At 35.5% G+C, this 19,790-nt stretch overlaps 1 protein-coding gene across 1 annotated transcript; it reads left to right on the top strand.

Annotated features, from left to right (window-relative positions):
* Positions 1-6,162: 6,162 nt before the first annotated feature.
* On the top strand, positions 6,163-9,187 carry LOC140807470 (MLO-like protein 9). The gene is made up of 15 exons (XM_073164319.1): positions 6,163-6,464; positions 6,683-6,740; positions 6,821-7,023; positions 7,095-7,211; positions 7,279-7,336; positions 7,428-7,516; positions 7,644-7,718; positions 7,793-7,881; positions 7,962-8,011; positions 8,085-8,125; positions 8,204-8,377; positions 8,474-8,509; positions 8,603-8,670; positions 8,750-8,810; positions 8,899-9,187. The coding sequence occupies exons 1-15, from the start codon at positions 6,333-6,335 to the stop codon at positions 9,166-9,168; spliced, it is 1,521 nt and encodes a 506-aa protein (XP_073020420.1). The 5' UTR covers positions 6,163-6,332; the 3' UTR covers positions 9,169-9,187.
* Positions 9,188-19,790: the final 10,603 nt, after the last annotated feature.

A 19,790-nucleotide genomic window follows, 5' to 3' on the forward strand; every position in this document is an offset into this window, starting at 1 on the left:
CCCTAAACCCTAAACCCTAACCCCAAACCCAAAAACCCTAACCCTAAACCCAAAACCCAAACCCAACCCAATAATATGAGCCGAGCCCCGAGTACGGGTAGCGTTCATCATGCACCCATTGTCGATGGAGGACATGAAAATTATAAACAAATTTATAATTCCCCTTTTCGGGCTTGATATTAATTTTGAATCTTATTCAAAATGAGGGTTTTTAATTTTGAAAGGTCTCATCATTAATTTTATTTAAAAGCTCGCCATGTTTGATCGTATGTTTGCCGGATTCATGCAACTTTGTTATTATCATAATAATAACGAACATACTCATTATTTATAACATATCATGCATATATTATAAACAGTAAACAACACAAGGATGATCAATCGCCCCAATACTAATGGCCTGTGTGAGCTAAACACGGGCCTAGGTCCAATCCTAGGGTAATGCAAGGGATGCAAATGCAACTATTACATTAGCTTCCAATATTTACATGTTTTCGATCTTCATAATCATCATGGACACCATCTTCCAATCTTGATCATCCACTATACTAATATTTACAAATAAATATCCATGGCAAATAGGGATACATCTCATGGGGGTGGAAACGGGCCATAAACCAAGCCCACTTTAAATTTGATAAATATTACAATCATTCAACACAAAATATCATAGTATACACCTAGCAAATTGGGCTTGGACTTTTGATCATCTTTCATGCATAATATCACATATCATACGCCATCAATTAATCATCACAATAATTAATTGATCCAATATTATATATCTTGAACCAATCACTAACCGTCACGATTATAAACTAAATTAACAAAGTATACAAACACCTTTGTCTACTTTCCAATTAATTTATTTATAACCGAATTTCTTGTGAATCACAATTTACTATAAATAATTAAAGTCCAACTTCAATTTTTTATTTTATGAGAAAATATTTGCAACTTTTGTAATTTTAAACTTAAGGGCACAAAAAACTCATTTTCACCAAAAACATTTTGGCTCATTTAAAATTCACAAATATGTTAACCATCCAATGGCCCAACAACTCATGGCCCATGACACTTTGATATTTCAAAACACCTTTTGAAAACCCTAGTCTTCACCGCTGTCGCCGGAGCTCCATCGCCGGATTCCGGCCAACAACAAAAAAAAATTTATTAGAATATAGGGGCTGTTCAGGCAGGCCCTCGGGCAGGGCTGCCCTTGCTGCCCGAAATGGGCAGCCCCTCTGGCAGCCCGAGCTGCCCAAAATGGGCAGCAACAAGCTGCCGAAATATGCCCCAAAAATGGCCTTGATTTTGTTGCAAAATTACTTCTCATGCGGTTAGAAATTGACCTCAATATAATATTATGTATATGTTACAAAAACTAGTACCCTTAGCTCATGATACTACTTGAAAGGGATCGATTTTAAGTGCCCGAATGCGCAACGGAAGGTACAAAATTTTCGGTTTTCGCAAGAGAAAAATCGAGCACCTTAGTACTAGTTTGTAACATATACCAAACACCTTTGTCATACATAGGGTGTTAAGAAATTATACCTATAAACCTCTTGAGGTTGATGATGGCTACAACCAAGTTGTAAACAACTTGGCTCTTCAAAGGCAATACAAATCTACAAGCTCTCCTTGTCCTTGAGTCCTTCCTTCAAAATCAAGCCCACCACCAGCTAGGTAGATCCCCTCATATTTTGCACTAGAAAAATATGTGGATTTTTCTTTGAGAAGTGTAAGAATTCCTCAATCAAAATGAAGAGAAAGTGGAGAGAATTTTGAGAGAGATATTTCGCCACTTGAGAGAGGAGAGTTGAGTGAATGAGTTGTCTAGGTTGTGGGAAAAGTAGTGTCCAACTTTTGCATGCCATGCCTTGGTTAAACAAAAAGTTGTCTCCCAACTCTTCACCTCCCATGCATGCATTTTTATTTGATTTTTAACAAGTAAAAATCCATGGACTTAATTTAATTATCTCAAACAAATTTGAGACTAATTAAACATTACTTGAATTTACTCAAGTCACTAGTTGAATAATTATTTTAATATTGGGATCTATAAGATCCAATATAATTTAATTAATTCAACACTTGAATTAATTTAAGTATTTGGACTCTACTAGGTCCACTAGTGTTAAATTAATTCAACATTTGAATTAATTTAATTTAGTCCATAATAATGTTTATGAAAATCACAATTTTCAAATACATTATTTCTTTGGCCAACTTTTAATTTAGGAACACATTCATAAATTAAAAATTACATTTCTCGCATAGAAGTAATACTTCTATTTTCCTACGCTTATAAACTCATTTATAAGCCGTTCAACACATTGAATTATTTTACTTCTCAACGGGATCTAGAAAGCTAGTACTTGTGTGGCCCTCAATGGTTCATTGATACAACTAGCCGTGGGTTCACATCTCCATGTGATTCGGACTAAATATGTCCTTATATGAGCATACCCCAATTGCTCCATTCTTACTTATCAACTCCTTGATAACAAGAACGTCAGAACTCAAGTCTGATAGTACCCAACCAATCATGTTAAACGCCTAGCAGCATCGCTTACATGATTCACTAGGTATCAAATGATAGTGCCTGCAAAAATCATTCAATTATGGTTAGCGTACAGTACGGTCCCTTTAACTCATATATCCCGACCGATTCGACAACCATTGGTTTATCGAGAGTTGTCAATGAATCGATACTATGTGTCATGTCGTAGTTGCATCGATGGGGTAATTTATGAAACCCCTTTCATAATTACCACCATAATCTGATCAGAGATTTCAACCTACATACACATGAGAACACATAGGATATCCATACCCGTAGGTAAGCGGTGAATCCCCGACTACAATGCATCAACTCCTATATGTTTTGACAGAACACTCAACCTTGCCACCTGATGACCCCATGAGAGTCGGTAAACAAGTCAAAGTGTAATTCTAGCACACAGAGTCTCAATGTTGTCCCTGGTCATAAGGACTAATGGTGTACAACCATAAACTAGGATTTTTCCACTCGATAAGTGAGAACCACTTGGAAAGTCTTTTATGGAGGGTTGTTCAGTGCACTCTACAAGGAACACCTATTAATGAAATATGGTACTCACATCGCAGATACTAGTCTCGAACTCGAGCGGCCTATATCCTTCTTAGTGGCAGCTGAATCGACTAAGAACCGTTTAGAATACACAATATTACAAATATGAGTTTCATGATACTCATCATATGAGCATCTCATATTCTTTCTACTATTTGTATATTCAAGGGCTTTATCTATGCAACTAGCATTGGTATACAGATAAAGAAGTGCCAAAATGATAAATTCAAATATTATTAAAATAAAGACTGTTTATACATAGAGTTTCATTGTGAACACTCGGCCAACACTTGGCTCGACGTGCACCTACTCTAATAGTTTGCAGCCCCTACCTTCACTTGGATCCATTTCTTCTGTCTTTCTATATGTATTTGTATATTTTTTATTTGCAGGTACTATCATTTAGGGGGTTTTTCCTTTCCCCCGTTTTGCCAGTTTGGTGCGAGTGGGCCCAGACACTAGCACACTACATACTTGGTCTCCTCGGGATTGGGTGGGCTCTTGAACTCACTCTCTTGGTGCTTTTCTTTGGCCCTCTCATATTCTCTGGAGGGCGTCTTCATCGGGATTTTACATGCATGTCTCTACATACTTGTTTCGCACTTTTGCCGAGTGTTATGGTCGCTCTGGATGACATGTTTCAGTGCTTTTCTTGGCCATAGATCCATCCATGTCGGGTTTTACAGGATCTATACTTTTGTGGCGTGTGTTTGTTCCACTGGACGTACTCTCCTGGCAGCTTGTTGCTTCAGGGTTCTACTCACACTAGGGTTTTTGACTTGGGCTGCATCGCGATATACATTTGGTGTTTTTGACTGCATTGCACAGTGCCTTTCCAGTCGGACATAATTTTGTTCATGGGTTCTTGTAAAGTTAGCAGTGGTGGTTTCAGGGTTTCCCTCTGGACGGCCTTCTGCATTACTGTGACATTCCAGTCAGGCTCTTACTTTATGGGCATGTGTCATTTATTATCTTACCTCAGACGCTGGACATTTTTTGTTCTGACCAGATTGTGATCTACATTTTTTTTTCTGATCGTCATTGTACAGTGACTTCTTGGCCAGATCTTCTTTTTACTGATTGGATTTACCAGGGTGATGGCTACGGGATGAGAGTTTCTTCATGGTTTCTGTGTTCATCTCGCCGTTATGATTTTTTCTTCCTCAGCATGTTGTCATTAGCGCTGCTTGTATTGTTTTGTTTTTGGCGCTCTTTAGTAGTTCTCTAGGGTTAGTTTTGCTTTGGTATTTACTTCCCTAGGCTGCTTTGTTTTTTCGTTTCTACTGCTGTAGCCTTTTTTAGGAGGTTTTGGTTTTACCCACCTCCTCTTTTAGGTTTTATTATTCTGTATTTTGTTTCTGTTTCTTTTGTGGATATATATAGGTAGGGGTCTGCCTAACCCCCCCCGCATCCGACGGTTTTCCGGTAAAAAAAAAACCTAAACACTAAACCTAACCCCTAAACCCTAAACCCTTAACCCAACCGAGATAGCTGCAATTGATAGAACGAGTTTTGTTGATTTATTTAGATTAAATATGCTATGATAGTACAACACACCTAATCTATCGCTACTCATATATCAATCGTTCATGACAATTACAGATCACTGAATTCATGGATAGAAGTAGAAAATTATATATCGAATTAAATTGTCAGATTAACCGAGATACAACTTTCGTATAAATAAATCATAAATAAATAAAACACTTGAACAAAATACGAATATTAAATTAAAGTGCAAAAAACCTCACAACGATAAATCGAAATAGTAAAAATATCCCTTGGATGAAAAAATAAAACTTAACCTAAAGTTGTGGAGAGAATTGGAGAGAAAATCCTTCCCCTTCCTTTTATGCTCTTCACGGTTGGTTATTGGTTGGAGAGAATTCTTTCTTGTTGTGCCGCCTCTTTTGTTGAACATGTGTAGTGTAGGAAAAAAAGGAATTGTTTTTATTTTTGGGTCCAAAAAAGCATAAAAGCCCAAATATCTAAATTTAAACCTAATTACTAAAAAATAAAAGATGTTAGGAAATATCCACTAAGAATATAGAGTTTTTTTATGGAAAAAATTATATCTTATATTTATTGCTTGATATGAAAATTTTTTATCTCACTAGGCAGCCAAAGAATTGTTACAAGGCGTGATCACGCCTTATCCAAAAACATCTTCTGAAATTATGACGACCGCAAGGCGTAACCCAAAACCTTTAGTTGATTACTTTATTTTTGGACTTAACTTAATAGATAACCCACCTCACAAAATTATTCACATATAAGTCCACATAAATAAAATTGACCCAACATGCCTAGCTAGCTAGCTACACAAGCATGATGTTTATATATATTCTTTAGTATCTTTGTATCCAAATTAAAAAAGATTAATTAAATATGGAAGATCGTTTTCATGTTTCGTTGCTTTGGTAAAAATATGAAATTCAATATGTTCTTAAAATGCACCCCCTCCCTTTCCTTAAAATGTCATGAATCAACGTAAATACAAAATAGTAGAAAGCTAGCAGATAATATTTAGGTGCCAAATAGTTTGATCAGAGGCTCAAAAATTATGATGTTCAAATTACGTAGTAAGATGTCTTGAAATTAGAATTAGCCAAATTTCAGCATCAGTACTTTTTAACGATTCATGAAGAAATGGGAAGCAGATGAATTATGACGACTGCAAGGCAATTAATCTTTCAACACTGAGCACAATTAAGATAGATTCGCATGAGTAACAAGTCAAAACTCAAAATATTTTTAAAATAAAGAAGTCCAATGGATTTTTGTACACACTCAAGAATCCCCTGCAAGCCGATCGTAATTTCTATCGTCTACATTATATATATATTTATTAAAATATTAAATTCGACATCCATTAGTATATTTGTATGTAGTCTGGCCGGTTATATGGTCCCAAAACTAACTAAATCGATCCCTACCAACAAACACTCCGCGGCATACTCGACACGAATTCTATTTTCAGTACCTATTTTTGAACATGTCAACTAACATACGGTTCAATTCCGTTACAAGATCTAATTAAAACTAAACAAAATATTTTTGACATACAGAAAACAAAACAAAAATGGAGCTTGCTATCTAATTTCTGTAATGTAATTCACGATCCCAAAAACTTTTTGATCTCCAACAGAAATCGATGAATACATACATACATCCACTCTGATTTGATAGCATTTTTCTTCTAAGAAAATAAAAGAAGATGGCTGGAGGTGGAGGAACGCATGCTTCCAGGGAGCTCGACCAGACACCGACATGGGCCGTTTCATTAGTCTGCGCCATCATTATTGTAATCTCTATACTTCTGGAGAAAACACTGCATAAAGTGGGAGAGGTACGAATTTGTATGTATACCTATTATTTGTTGAATTCTAACCGTCTAATCAATTAGGGATTTGACCGTGCATGATTTTTTTTAATCATCTTTAATTAACATGTACAAGTTACAGACAAAACACACAGACATGCATGTAGATTCTTGGCTGATTTTTCTGACATTCTTTCTTTCCATTGTGACTTTAACTACAATTAATTTTGTACTTACATTTGTAGACTTTTGAGAGGAAAAAAAAGTATTCATTGGTGGAAGCTCTGGAGAAAGTCAAAGGGGGTAAGAGCAGCTCCAACTCTAATAGCTAGCCTCATATACATATTATGCATACTTTGACTCAAAATATATATTTTACGCAGAGCTTATGGTTTTGGGGTTCATCTCGCTTCTACTAACATTTGGCCAAAACTACATTACCCAGTTCTGTATTCCTGAAAGGGTGGCAAACACAATGTTGCCTTGTGAATTAGATAAAGAATATCACGGGAGTGGTCACAGAAGACTCCTGTGGATGCAACGTAGAATCTTGGCTGCCGATAGTCCAGCCAAAGATTGTAAAAAGGTACCTAAATACGAGAAACAGCATATTGTTTAGCACACTCATATTTCTATTGATGCCACTAATAATAACAGGGGTATGTGCCACTAATTTCTGTCCATGGACTACATCAGCTCCACATCTTCATATTCTTTTTGGCTGTATTTCATGTCATTTACAGTGCCGCAACAATGATGCTCGGAAGGTTGAAGGTATTTTGTCTATAGCATGTGTGGTTTAGTCTCTTTCATATTCTGAAATTATTCGTTGTCGTCTCAGATTCGTGGATGGAAAGATTGGGAAAGAGATATTGTACATGAATATGATGTATCCAATGGTATCTATCATCTTCTGTAAAAGCCAAAGAATTCTTATTTTGCTGTTTAAACTATATACATAAACGCGCCATTAATTTTTTGTGTATACAGATCCTTCAAGATTCAGGCTCACACATGAAACATCTTTTGTTAGAGGCCACACCAGTTCATGGATGAAAACACCTGTCCTGTTTTATGCTGTAAAATTCTCATATCTCTTCATTTTCAAACACATATATATCTCTTGTGAACTAAGCAAATGCAACTAATTTCGACAGGTCTGTTTATATCTCTTGTGAACTAAGCAAATGCAACTAATTTCGACAGGTCTGTTTCTTTCGTCACATATTATGGTCAGTTCGCAGAGCCGACTACTTAACTCTACGACATGGATTCATCTCAGTAAGTTCTCTAAGTACATTGTTCATAAATGGAGGATAAGATTCCATCCATGTTCAGATATTACTTCCATTTAGGTTCATTTGGCTCCCGGAACTAAGTTCAACTTTCAGAAGTATATCAAGAGGTCATTGGAAGATGACTTCAAAGTCGTCGTTGGAATCCCGTATGATATTTCTCCCACTTTATTATCAAATGACATATATATTTTTCTTACATAGAATAATATTTTTGTCCCACGCTCAGCCCAATATTGTGGATGACTACAGTCGTCTATCTGCTTGTAAATGTTAAAGGTATGTTCTTCCTTACCCTATTTTGTAATACTAGTTCCTGCAATTTTATCCGTTTATTTCACTGTCATTTCAGGATGGCATGCTATGTTTTGGCTGTCAATAATGCCTTTAGTGGTATGACTGCTTCACACTGGCCAAAGTTTCTTAATCCCGCAAAATTTTAATTAATACTGACTATTTGATTTGCAAAAGATGATTTTGGCAGTTGGAACAAAGCTTCAATCAATCATAACACAAATGGCTATTGAAATCCAAGAAAGACACGCAGTAGTCCAAGGCATTCCTCTCGTACAAGTTTCTGATAGACATTTTTGGTTTAACAGGCCTAAGTTGGTGCTTCATCTTATCCATCTTACGCTCTTTCAGGTTGAATTTTTTCTGTCCTTGAAAATTTTTCAACTAATTTATAGCTTGTGACCATTCTTAAATACATCTTAATTTCTGGTACTGTTTCCTCAACAGAATGCTTTTGAGATCACGTACTTCATATGGATATCGGTAATGAATACATTTATGATTATGGATCTTCATAGATGTGATCATATCAAAGGTTGAACTTGAAATAATAATGATGATGTGGTTGTGGTGCAGTATGAATTTGGATTGTATTCATGCTTTCATCGCAATTTCATTCTTGCCCTTATCAGAGTGGGCATAGGGTGAGTGAGGAAGTTTTCCTATTTGCGGAATTGTGTCAGTACGACTCCATATTGAATTGAATTTTGAAATTGATGGCAGGGTAGGAGTACAGTTTTTATGCAGCTACATTACACTTCCACTTTATGCACTTGTCACACAGGTATGTGATGATAAAAATACTTATCATCTTTAAATTTTATTGACCTAATATTAATGAAACGCTAACGTTTATATTTATGTTCGATCAGATGGGATCACAAATAAAGAAGTCCATATTTGATGAACAAACTTCCAAGGCGTTAATGAACTGGCATAACAAAGTTAAGAAGAAAAATGAACGTGCTCAGCCAAATACACCACCACGTTCACATAGACTAGGAGGAAGTCCCGGGGATTCACCAGACAATTCTCCAACTGCTGCAGCTGGATCAAATATTGAAATGGCCGATAAAAACTCCATATCCCCAAGACACGTGCCTGACTGTACTGCCAATACGGACTTATTGACCGGCCCATGATATATATATATATATATATATATATATATATATATATATACTCCTTCCTTTAATTTTAAGTTTCTTTTCAACTGATCATATGTGTGTAGACAGCTAGATTGTTGTGTTGATATGCTAGTATACGTTGTGTGCTAGCAAGCATTTCATGTTGGAAAGATTTATTAAGATATCAAATCTTATCTTATTAAGTGGTCCATACGGTGATAATTAAAATATATAATTATACACAAATTTTATTATATCTACTTGACCAATAATTTGTAAAAATTTAGATGTCCAAAATTATATATTGATAAATTATATCTTTATAAAATTATACTTTGATAACTTTATTTTGATAAAGCCATCATCTTTTGAAATTCAAAATATCTCAAACCACATTTTAAAATTCTAACTTATCGATTATGATACGAGTTTTATGATGAGGTATAAAAAGTTACACAATATCATCAATAGTAAGGTTTGAAGTACTTAATTAGAAGACTCTCAATAATGACAAAAACTTGTATGAGACGGTCTTACGAGTCATATTTGTGAGACGGATCTTTTATTTGGGTCACCCATAAAAAATATTACTTTTTATACTAAGAGTATTACTTTTTATTATGAATATGGGTAGAATTGACCCGTCTCACAGATTATGATCCGTGAGACGGTCTCACATGAGACTCACTCCTCAATAATTAAAGGAAAATCAAATATGTATTCAATAATTGTAAGGTTTGAAGTACTTAATTAGAAGACTCTCAATAATTAAAAGAAATTCAAATATGTATTCAATAATTTTTTTATATTTAATGTCTGAGGAGCAAGATTGGGGGAGATGATGAACAGTGTTTTCGGAAGATTTAGTAGAGATACCGACAAATTGAGGGCGGCCATCAAGGGTGAAGGAATTGGAAGTTGGCATGGAGGTTGAGGTGAGTCTAGACATGTCAAGCCCTCGCAGAAAAAGCTTGAAATCGACGGTGAAGAAAATTTGGTCGGAAATTATGAAAATTCGAACTGAGATTTTTACTATTTTAGTTAAATTTTTTGTATCCTATTTTCTTTAGAGCATTTCAATTTTTAGGCTTTAGGGTTTAGGGTTTTTTTAAAAATAGAAACACTGCCTGTGCTGGGTGGATTTGGAAGACCTCTACCTATCTATAAATCAAAAGAACAAAAAACCTAAAGGAGGAGAGGTATTAGGCCAAGACCTCATCAAAAGGCCATACAAAGTAAACAAAAAACGTGCAAACTAGGGTAGCAAATACCATGATAAAATACTGAACCCTAGAAATTGAGAAGCGCCCAAAAAGAACATACTAATACTAGCAATGCAAACCGTCAAAAAGAACAAAAGAACCATGAGTATGCATCTAGTAGGCTCAGGAGGCAATAGCGAACCCACATCACTGAACCATCTGTCATGTAGAACTCAACTATCAAACTCAAAACTATCAAATCTGAATCAATAAGCTGACACAAAACTATACGAAATGCAAAATCAAAAAATGAAGCTTGCTGGACAGAAACTGTGCAAGAATGATCCAACCGAGATAGAAATCCACCCAAAATCAAAAGTAACCCCCAAGATCAATATGAAGGTGAATCTGTATGATCGAAAGTATCCAACATCCTGATGTGTGTGGAGCTCCGAGAAATTAGGCAACTAGAGAAGAACACCAAGAGACACCAAGACACTCAGTAGAAGAGAGAACAACTAAGAAGTTATCTGAGTCCATCCTAAATGAACCTCTGAACAGCGCAAGGTGTTAAAGTGTATGGGCCCAATTGAGCATAAAAGATAAGCAGGAGGACGAGAAAGCCCTCCTAGACCAAAATGGAGCCAAGGGAGCAAAGCAAAGATTCTAGGAGACATGAAGCAACATATACGTATACTTGAATTCAAATTTTACATAGAATATCATATTTTGAATAATAACGAATATTCATACTTCATAGTCATGTCTAATATGTTATTCATCTATGGAGTGAGGCAGTACAACGGTTAACACGAATAATTATCAGTCTCCTATATGTTATCTAATCGAATTCTAACATCGCTTTGAACATATAATTTGACGAATCTCGAAGAAAATATATCATGAACAAGGAATTATGCTCGAACGAACTTCCAAAAGAAAACTGAGTAGATATTCGTACACAAATTATAATATAGAAAAAACCCAATTATGAAATAATATATGCATAAAAAAACACACTCACGAAGGACAAGTGTTCAAATTATAGTATAGCAAAAACCCCATTTACCTTGAATAATTCGAAAAAATGAGAACTGGTGATGACAGGATTTCGAAACTGAGCCTAGATCTGGACTGCTGCAGAACTTTGATACTCGGCATACTAAGAGAACAAAGTCTCCAAAATTCCTAGGGAAAACTAGAGAGAAAATTTTGAAATTGTAGATGTGTGAATTCGAATGGCATGGCTCTCCTATCTATAGGGTTTGGCTGATATCCATATAGTGTATTATCATCGGGTTTGAAATTTTAAATTAAATCCTGAATCTAAGATAAATTATCATATCTTATCCATGATACTAGATAATTTCGAAATCTATATATCCATTCCTTGGATATATTTTTGAAATATTCTCCTATCCAAGCCCACAAAATTTCGAATTTTGTTTCTAATTCTCCATATTCGGTAGATATTTTATTTTCCAATACAATTAAATCCTTGCTCTTAAATCTCAAAAATCTACTTTAGTAATTGTAAATTATCCCAAAAATAATACTCTTGATTTTCCCTAACATTTTGGTATGCGAACTTTTAAATTTTTCTATGCCTGCATTTTTTTTTAGAATTCTTCCTATCCCCATAATTTCGAAAATCCTAATTAAATACTCCAAGATTACGAAATTTAGGGATCATAGTATCCTCTTGTTTAATCTTTATTCAGGTATCAATATCATATCAAATCTTAAATCTTTATATGGTATAATCTTTTCAATTTTGAATTTATATCAAAAACTTTACCTGTTTATCTCTAATTAAATTCCTTATTTAATTTATTAGATCTTGGTTTATTTATCCCAAAATTAGGCTTATCATCAAAATTCTTATCCTCGGAAAAAATCGGGGTTTCACATCTATGATTGATGAGTTGATATTTGGGATTGATGGTACTTTGCCAATGCTACCATATGGATATTCTAATATACTTGATTGAGGTTGATTGGCATGCTCGAGCTTTGATTATTTGATAGCAATTCGATTGATTTTGATACATTCTCAGTGGATGGGCAATTGACTTGATACCTTAACGTCATACATATGTTACATATCGTGTAAGGCCCGGGGCCGAAGAGGGCGATGGGTGATCATCGGTGCCATGAGGTTGCACGGACAATGAGCGGCTCCTGGCAGACTTCTAGGTGGAGGGAACATGAATGAACCGATCCCACACGAGAATGAGAGGGATTCCGAGACTGTTCAATGTAATCGACTGTACAGTTGAAGAGGGCTTAAAAGATTTGATTTGTATGACGAAGGTGCATCTTCTTTTCGGTAGCTCATCACATAATAACTCCAAAGTTAAGCGTGCTTGACTTGGGGCAATTTTGGGATTGTTGACCTCCTGGGAAGTTTCCTAGGGTGCGTGTGAGTGAGGACATAAGCACGCTGGAAAGACTCGTCTTGGTACAGTGAGGACAGTCGTCGAATCTGGGGTGTTACAGATCGTATATAATTTTATAGATACATGTGGTATTTATTGTTTCATATGGGTCGTTTGCTCAACCCAAGGGGGCTGTTACTGTCTTTATGTTTGGAAATTACAGGTACCACAAATCATCAGGTGACTAAAGATGATACTTCTGGATAAAGCTGTCAATATAGGCTGAGTCTGTCATGTTGGCCCATCGATAGGCCCAGTCCGTTCAAACAAATTTAGTGGATTGGGTTGTAATTTCATATCCCCAGTATATATGTTCAGTCAATGTTTTGTTTAAGCGTACATGCTAGCCTTTATTATTTGCATAAATATTTATATTTTCTCTGCTGAAATTGAAACTTCTAATATGTGGATGTATTTTAAGAAAATCAGAGGGAATGGAGGTGTGGGTAAAGCTGAATGTAATGGATGTAAAAAATAGTATAAATGCGGGAGTAAACAACTTGGAACTTCTAAGTTGTGGCGTCATTTTCAAGCTTATAGCAAATTGAAGTTCCATGCAGGACAACTGATTCTTGATCAAGATGGGAAGATGAGATCTAAGAAAATAGACAAAAAGTTTGCACGTGAGTTACTGGCTTGTGCAATCACTAGACATGATTTATCATTTTCATTTGTCGAGTATAATGGTATTAGATCTTGGATGAAATACACAAATCCCGATGTTCCTTGTATTTCTATAAATACTCTTGTTTCTGACATTAAACAAATCTACTTGATGGAGAAAGAGAAACTTAAACATGTTTTGGCTACTGTTCAAAATAGAGTCTTTTTAAATTTATATTTGTGGACGACGTGCACTAGTGAGGGTTATATTTGCTTGACTGCTCATTTTGTTCATAATGATTGGAAGTTGAAAAGTAAATTCTTAATTTTTTTCTCATATGCCTCCACCACACTTGGAACTTAAGCTAGCTGCACAATTATTTGAATTTTTTTAAGTGTGGGGGATTGAGAAAGCATAAATTTAATTTAAACTGGATGATGCATCTAGTAATGACAACATGCAAGTTCATTTGAAAGAGCAATTTTATTTGCATGATAGCTTATCGTGTGAGAGTGAGTTTTTTCATGTTCGTTGTTCTGCTCATATATTGAATCTAATTGTCCAAGAAGGTTAGAAAGTCACTATTATAGCTTTGAATAAAATTAGAGAGTGAATCAAGTATGTTAAAGGTTTGGATAATAGGATGAAGGAGTTTCAAGAATGTGTACGAGTAGTTGGTAATATTGATACCAATATTGGCTTTGCGATTAGATATGTCTACTAGTTGGAACTCTAAATATTTAATGTTTGATAGTGTCATTTAATATAAAGAAGCTTTTGATTTCCTTCAATTTAATGACAAGAATTATAAATTTTTTCCTTCAAGTAAAGAGCAGAATAAATGAGAGAAAATATGCGAGTTTCTTGAACCTTTTTATGACACTACCAATTTGAACTCTAGTTCTTCTTATCCTACACCAAATTGTCATTTATATAAGTGCCAAAGATTAATGTTTTGTTAAAGAAAAACTTATTGCATGAAGATGAGGTGATAAGAGATACATGTAAAATAATAATGGAGAAGTTTGACAATTATGGTACACAATATAGCATGGTTATTACATTTGATGCTGCTCTTGATCAACAATAAAGCTTTCGATGTTGGATTTTTTTTATTCTAAGGTTGAGAGTGATTTTGTTAAATTTCAAGAGAAGATAGAACTTGTGAGGACAAAACTATATAAGCTTTTTGATGAATATTCTAAGACTGACAAAATAAGTTCTTCACGACCACGATTTTTTTCTACCACTTATATTATTCCCCAAAGTGTAGGAGGAGGTAAAGGAAATAGCAAAATTATTTTTGATGTAAGTATTATAATATTATTTTTTTTCTTGCATTATCTAATTGATTTATATTTTCACGTCATAACTATTTCAAATAATGAAGTAAATGATGGCATATGAAAACCTAACAATTAAAAGTGTTGGAAAATCTCAATTGGATCTTTATTTGGAGCAGCCAAAACTTGAATTTGCATATCATCAATATTTGAATTTTTTTGAGTATTCGAAGAATAAAAAACTTCGAGACCCGACCCTTGCAATGATGACACGTGATATTTTGGCTATTCATATTACAACGGTTGCATCATAGATGGTTACGTTGTTTGTAGTTTTTATTTACAAATTTTTAGTTTCTTTTGACTTTGATGATATATCAGTTTATTATTATTTTAATTTTTAACTACATTCATCTTCGTGTATTTTAATGTTGATAAAGGTATGAAGACGATGCAAGTGTTAAAACAACTTTGTCCAACAAAGATCAAATTCTGATATTGATAACGAGGAAGAGGAAGAGGAAGATGGAGAAGATGGAGGAGAAGAGTTTGATATGGATGATCTCGTGGTTGATAGAATTTAAAATTTTGTGTTGTTTGATTAATTTAATAAACTTTAATTTTTTGCTTTATGAACTCTTTAACTTTTCAGTATTTTGTTAAACTATTTGGTTATGGACTATTGCTTGATGTGAATTAGTTTCTTGAGTTTTTCCAAAAAATCTTGTGGTTTTCTTAGGTTGGCTACTGCTGCCCAAATTTCCTAGCCTGCCATAATAGAGTGTCGGCCCGTCTCAGGCCCGCCAAATGTCAGGTTTTTGGCGGGCTGACCTGATTGACAGTACTGTAAGGAATCTTGCTTGACAGATGTGAGTTTATATAATAGTAGCAGTGTAAGAATGTAAATTTTTGTTTTATCAGAATTAAGTGTTGCGCTAAATGTTACAACATTTACGACAACATGCAATGGAGTATTAAAATTTGTAACACAAATTGACTTTAAATAAATACAATGGACAAGATTAAATTTGCACCAGAATAAATACTTGTGTGGTGCCTCATGGCAAAAATAATCGCTAGAAAACAATTGTTACGTTTACAAAAACCAATTACAAGTGATCTTAATGAAAATCAATTTTCTCAATACGTTGAGAAAATAAATAGCTTTCTAAAACAACCAAGAACACTAAAACATAAATATGAAAGCAAAAAACGTGATTCCAAAAACTTGGAGCAACAAAACCCGATCTTCAGCCAACACTTGCACACGTGTTGTCTGAAATGGCTCCAACAGTTACTGCAGCACGTGCAACAACACTCTTCAAAACAGTAACGTCCTTGAGAATGATTTTTTTAAAAAACCACGATGTGCAAAAGTGCGTGAATGATTAATCAAAAAGCATCCACACTCGTGTCCTAGTTCCTCTTCTTTATAAGATATCTCCACAGGGAAATATATTCCACAAGGAAAGTAGGAGTTTAATTAAGAACAAAACTCTTTTTGAACATTGATACCATATCAAGATAATATTTGCATAATTATCTCATTATCTATAAAGGCAAAAACTCATTAAATATTATAATCAATCAAATCAACAAGGAAAAGATAATATTAGGGAAATCATTTAAATTAAGAAATTATATTCCCTTCAATCTCCCTTTTTTTGCCTTTCTGGACAAAATGAGATCAAACCTATTTGTCCATATTAGTTCAATTAATCTCTCCCTGATTTCAGAAATTTCCTCCCTTGAATAAATCGAGTTAGAACGGGTGTTATTAGTTTTGTTGGCAACACTTGGGACAACAACTGTAGAATGTCATTAACAGTTCATTAAACAAAATTACATCAAGATGCACAGAACATAAATCATGACAAAGCTAAGTAAGAGAAGCATAGCAAACATAACATAACCACTAGATAACATAAACACTTAAATTTACATTACCATCGTCAGTATCTCACCCTCCTTGGTGCCCGATGGTACAGAAGCTTCAGCTTGAGTTTGATCCCCTTCTCCCCCTTTTTGTCCAGAATGGACAGCGACTTATAGAATCAGCCTGTAATCTGCAACCATATTTTTGTAATAGGCGAGATCAGCCTAGGCTTGAAGGATCTTGGTCAGTGCATGATCTATCTGGGCTTGGATTTCAGTTGTTGTGAGCATTATAAATCTCGTGGGCTTAGGGGTGTCAGGCATGCCTTGTAGAGTGGTACTCGGGGTAGATTCAGGGTGAGAGGCACACTAAGGAAGATCAAGTCTTCCGATTGCCCTCAAAAAAGTCTGGAGCAATTTTGAATGTCTCACTTATGTCAGATAGTTGATCACCAACATCCTTAACAAAACCTTGATATACCAGCATGCCATAGATCAAGGAGGGGAATGGTAGCTTAGACGCCTTCAGACATGCTTCAGCATGCTGTAATATTGTCTTGAACACCAGCTTTCCAAAGTTAAATGCCCCATTTATCCCTATGGAGTACAGAACAATCGCTTGGTGTCTGACACAATGGTAGTGTCGGTTGAAGATGTCCAATTGCAGATGGCCATTTTGCACACGGAGTATAACGATATCAGATTGGCAGCGGATACTCGTTGTGGATGAGCTGGAAATTAAGTAATGAGGCCCCCGGTGAGTGTGGAAGTGACCACATGAATGTCAGGGGCAAGGTCATCTTCATTTTCAGTGGGTGTCCGGTAGTGCTCGTTGATGACAACAACATTGAATTCATAGATCTTAGCTCAGACAAAATTTTTCCATACTTGGTCGATCTCTCATTATCCACTCTTTGCGATAGGTTGGCATAAAACTCCAGCACGGGTCTTCGGCAGGAAGGAGTGACTAAAAAAACTGTTGAAAGAAGATGTCAGTGCTTGAGGGATGCCAGCAGGTTATGTCTGTCAAAGACATCACCGTCTATATTCTTATCTTCCAGGAAGTCACGATTCGCATATAAATGCCACTGAGCAACAGTTGCTTCAATGTAGAACTTGTCATTGAAGGCTGTGCTCAAATCATAGTCTTTGAGGTCAGTGTTGTCTGAGAGGTCGGAAACATCTAGCACAACACTCCCACTGTCAGAGGAAGCTTCTATGTCTTCCTCAAGGATGTCATCAGAACTTGGAGAAGAGGCAGCAGAGTCTTCAGTAACTGGGTGAATGCCTTCAGATTCTTGCATCTGCTCATCATTGGACTAATCAAGAAATGTGCTATGTGTAGGCACATGAGTAGAAGAGACATAGTTCTTGGCCTTCTTCAAGTTGGCCAAAAATTGGGCCAATGAAATCTCATCATCATCAGCTTAGGTAGTGTCTGGTGGGGGAACAGTAGCGGTAGAGGTTGTCAAATTCTGTAGCTCCATCAGATAGAGAGATACTCTTCTTTGCAGGTTCAGTCTGTGGTACTATGTCAGAAGGGCTTGAGGAGATATCACCAGATGATGTAGGGGTGGACTTTTCAGAATCTTTTGCAATGGAGTTTTTCTGGGCCGTGAGATCAGGGTTATATCCAGCTTGTCTTTTCGATCGTCTTACCGATGGACGAGGTGGATCGGGAAACGAATAAGCGGGTGGATTGTCAATGTCTATTGCATTTCCTGGCTTGCCTAGGAAAATCACTTACAACGGTATGGGTTGTACAATGGCAAGGACTATTTGCAGAGACGTCTCAACTGACGGTGTTGCAGGAGATGTTGTCGTAGTAGGGGCAACATCTTCTTTGTGTCCCATCTTGCTTCTGAAGTCATGTGGATGAAAACCAGTATCTGCCATTGAATTGAATATCGAGTAAAGGAAACACAGTTAGAAATTTCAGAAAGAAAAATGAAATCACGCAGGGATATTTTTCGAAGCTTTGTAGAAGGGCAAGGATGCCGATAATGTGAATTATGAAGTGAAGGAGAGTGGATTAAAAGATAACCCAACATAATCACCACAACAGTAACAGGATCAGGGTTTTTCAGCCCATTGATTTGCTTACGGCAAAAAAAAACGGAAAAAAATTAAACTGACGTTATTTCCTTCCAGAAATTACCTAGATAATTGCGCCCAATATCCTTTCAAAATACTTTCCAAATTTAAAACCCACATCAAATTAACACCACTAATCCATCAAAGATCACACATATTCATTTTTTTGTAAAATCTGGATTTTCATCGAATTTTCTTTGTCGAAATACTCATGTCCTCATGACATATCGATATTCACAATGGTATGTTTATGCATGACCTATTTATGCCTAAAAAAATAAATGTAACAGAAATAGAAACATGAAAACAAATATGAGATAAGTCTACAGATGAAGTGTTGTCATAAATGTTGGCAACATCTTCCGACAACATGCACAATTCTAGAAAAACAATTTTGATTTTTCTTCACACTTGGTGACTTAATAATTTTCTGAACATAAAAGAGGTAGCTCCCACAATAGCTTCCACACTAGAAGAACGATCATCATTGGACTCCCCTAGTATTTTTTCCATTTTCTTCTATTTCTGTGATAATTTCAGAATGGGTAGCTCCGACACTAAAGGTTCAACCTTCATTGGACTCCTTTAGGTAGCTTTTTCCATATTTCCTTCTAACATAGACCAATTTATTTTATTATTATTTTTCAATTTTTCTTATTTTATTTCTAAAGTTACTTGTCACACTGGTCAGAGTCACGTGACCATTCTTTAAATCATTTGTGACTGAGTTCACATGTGCAACTGTGAAATTAGAACAAAGAATTATAAGTGCATCAGAAAACTAAGCAACACAGTTCAACACAACATACCACAATATGCATGTAATACAGAATGCCTAAGTCGTAAAAATGCACATACATATTAGGTATTGTCCGAGATGTTGTAACATCTGCAACAACATCAATGGATGTTTAGGAAGAACACATGCTGAGAGATTTCCTAAGGTTGGAGAATCTCTCAAAGTCTAATGATTTTGTGAATATGCCAGCCAGTAGGTTATTTGCACCAACAAATTCAATTCGAATCAATCTTTTTTTCCACTAAATCTCGAATAAAGTGGTGTCTAATGTCAATGTATTTTGTTCGAGAGTGTTGTAGTGGATTTCTTGAAATATCAATTGCACTCGTATTATCACAGTAC

This window comes from Primulina eburnea, chromosome 12, assembly GCF_022965805.1.
Source record: "Primulina eburnea isolate SZY01 chromosome 12, ASM2296580v1, whole genome shotgun sequence".
Classification (NCBI taxonomy): Eukaryota; Viridiplantae; Streptophyta; class Magnoliopsida; order Lamiales; family Gesneriaceae; genus Primulina; species Primulina eburnea.

What these genes read in the sequence shown, in the direction of transcription:
- LOC140807470 (XM_073164319.1), top strand. Translation starts at nt 6,333, where the DNA reads ATGGCTGGAGGTGGAGGAACGCATGCTTCCAGGGAGCTCGACCAGACA. An exon ending in CAGCCAAAGATTGTAAAAAG is followed by an intron (nt 7,024 to 7,094) that starts GTACCTAAATAC and finishes TAATAATAACAG; the next exon opens with GGGTATGTGCCACTAATTTC. An exon ending in AAAGTCGTCGTTGGAATCCC is followed by an intron (nt 7,882 to 7,961) that starts GTATGATATTTC and finishes TCCCACGCTCAG; the next exon opens with CCCAATATTGTGGATGACTA.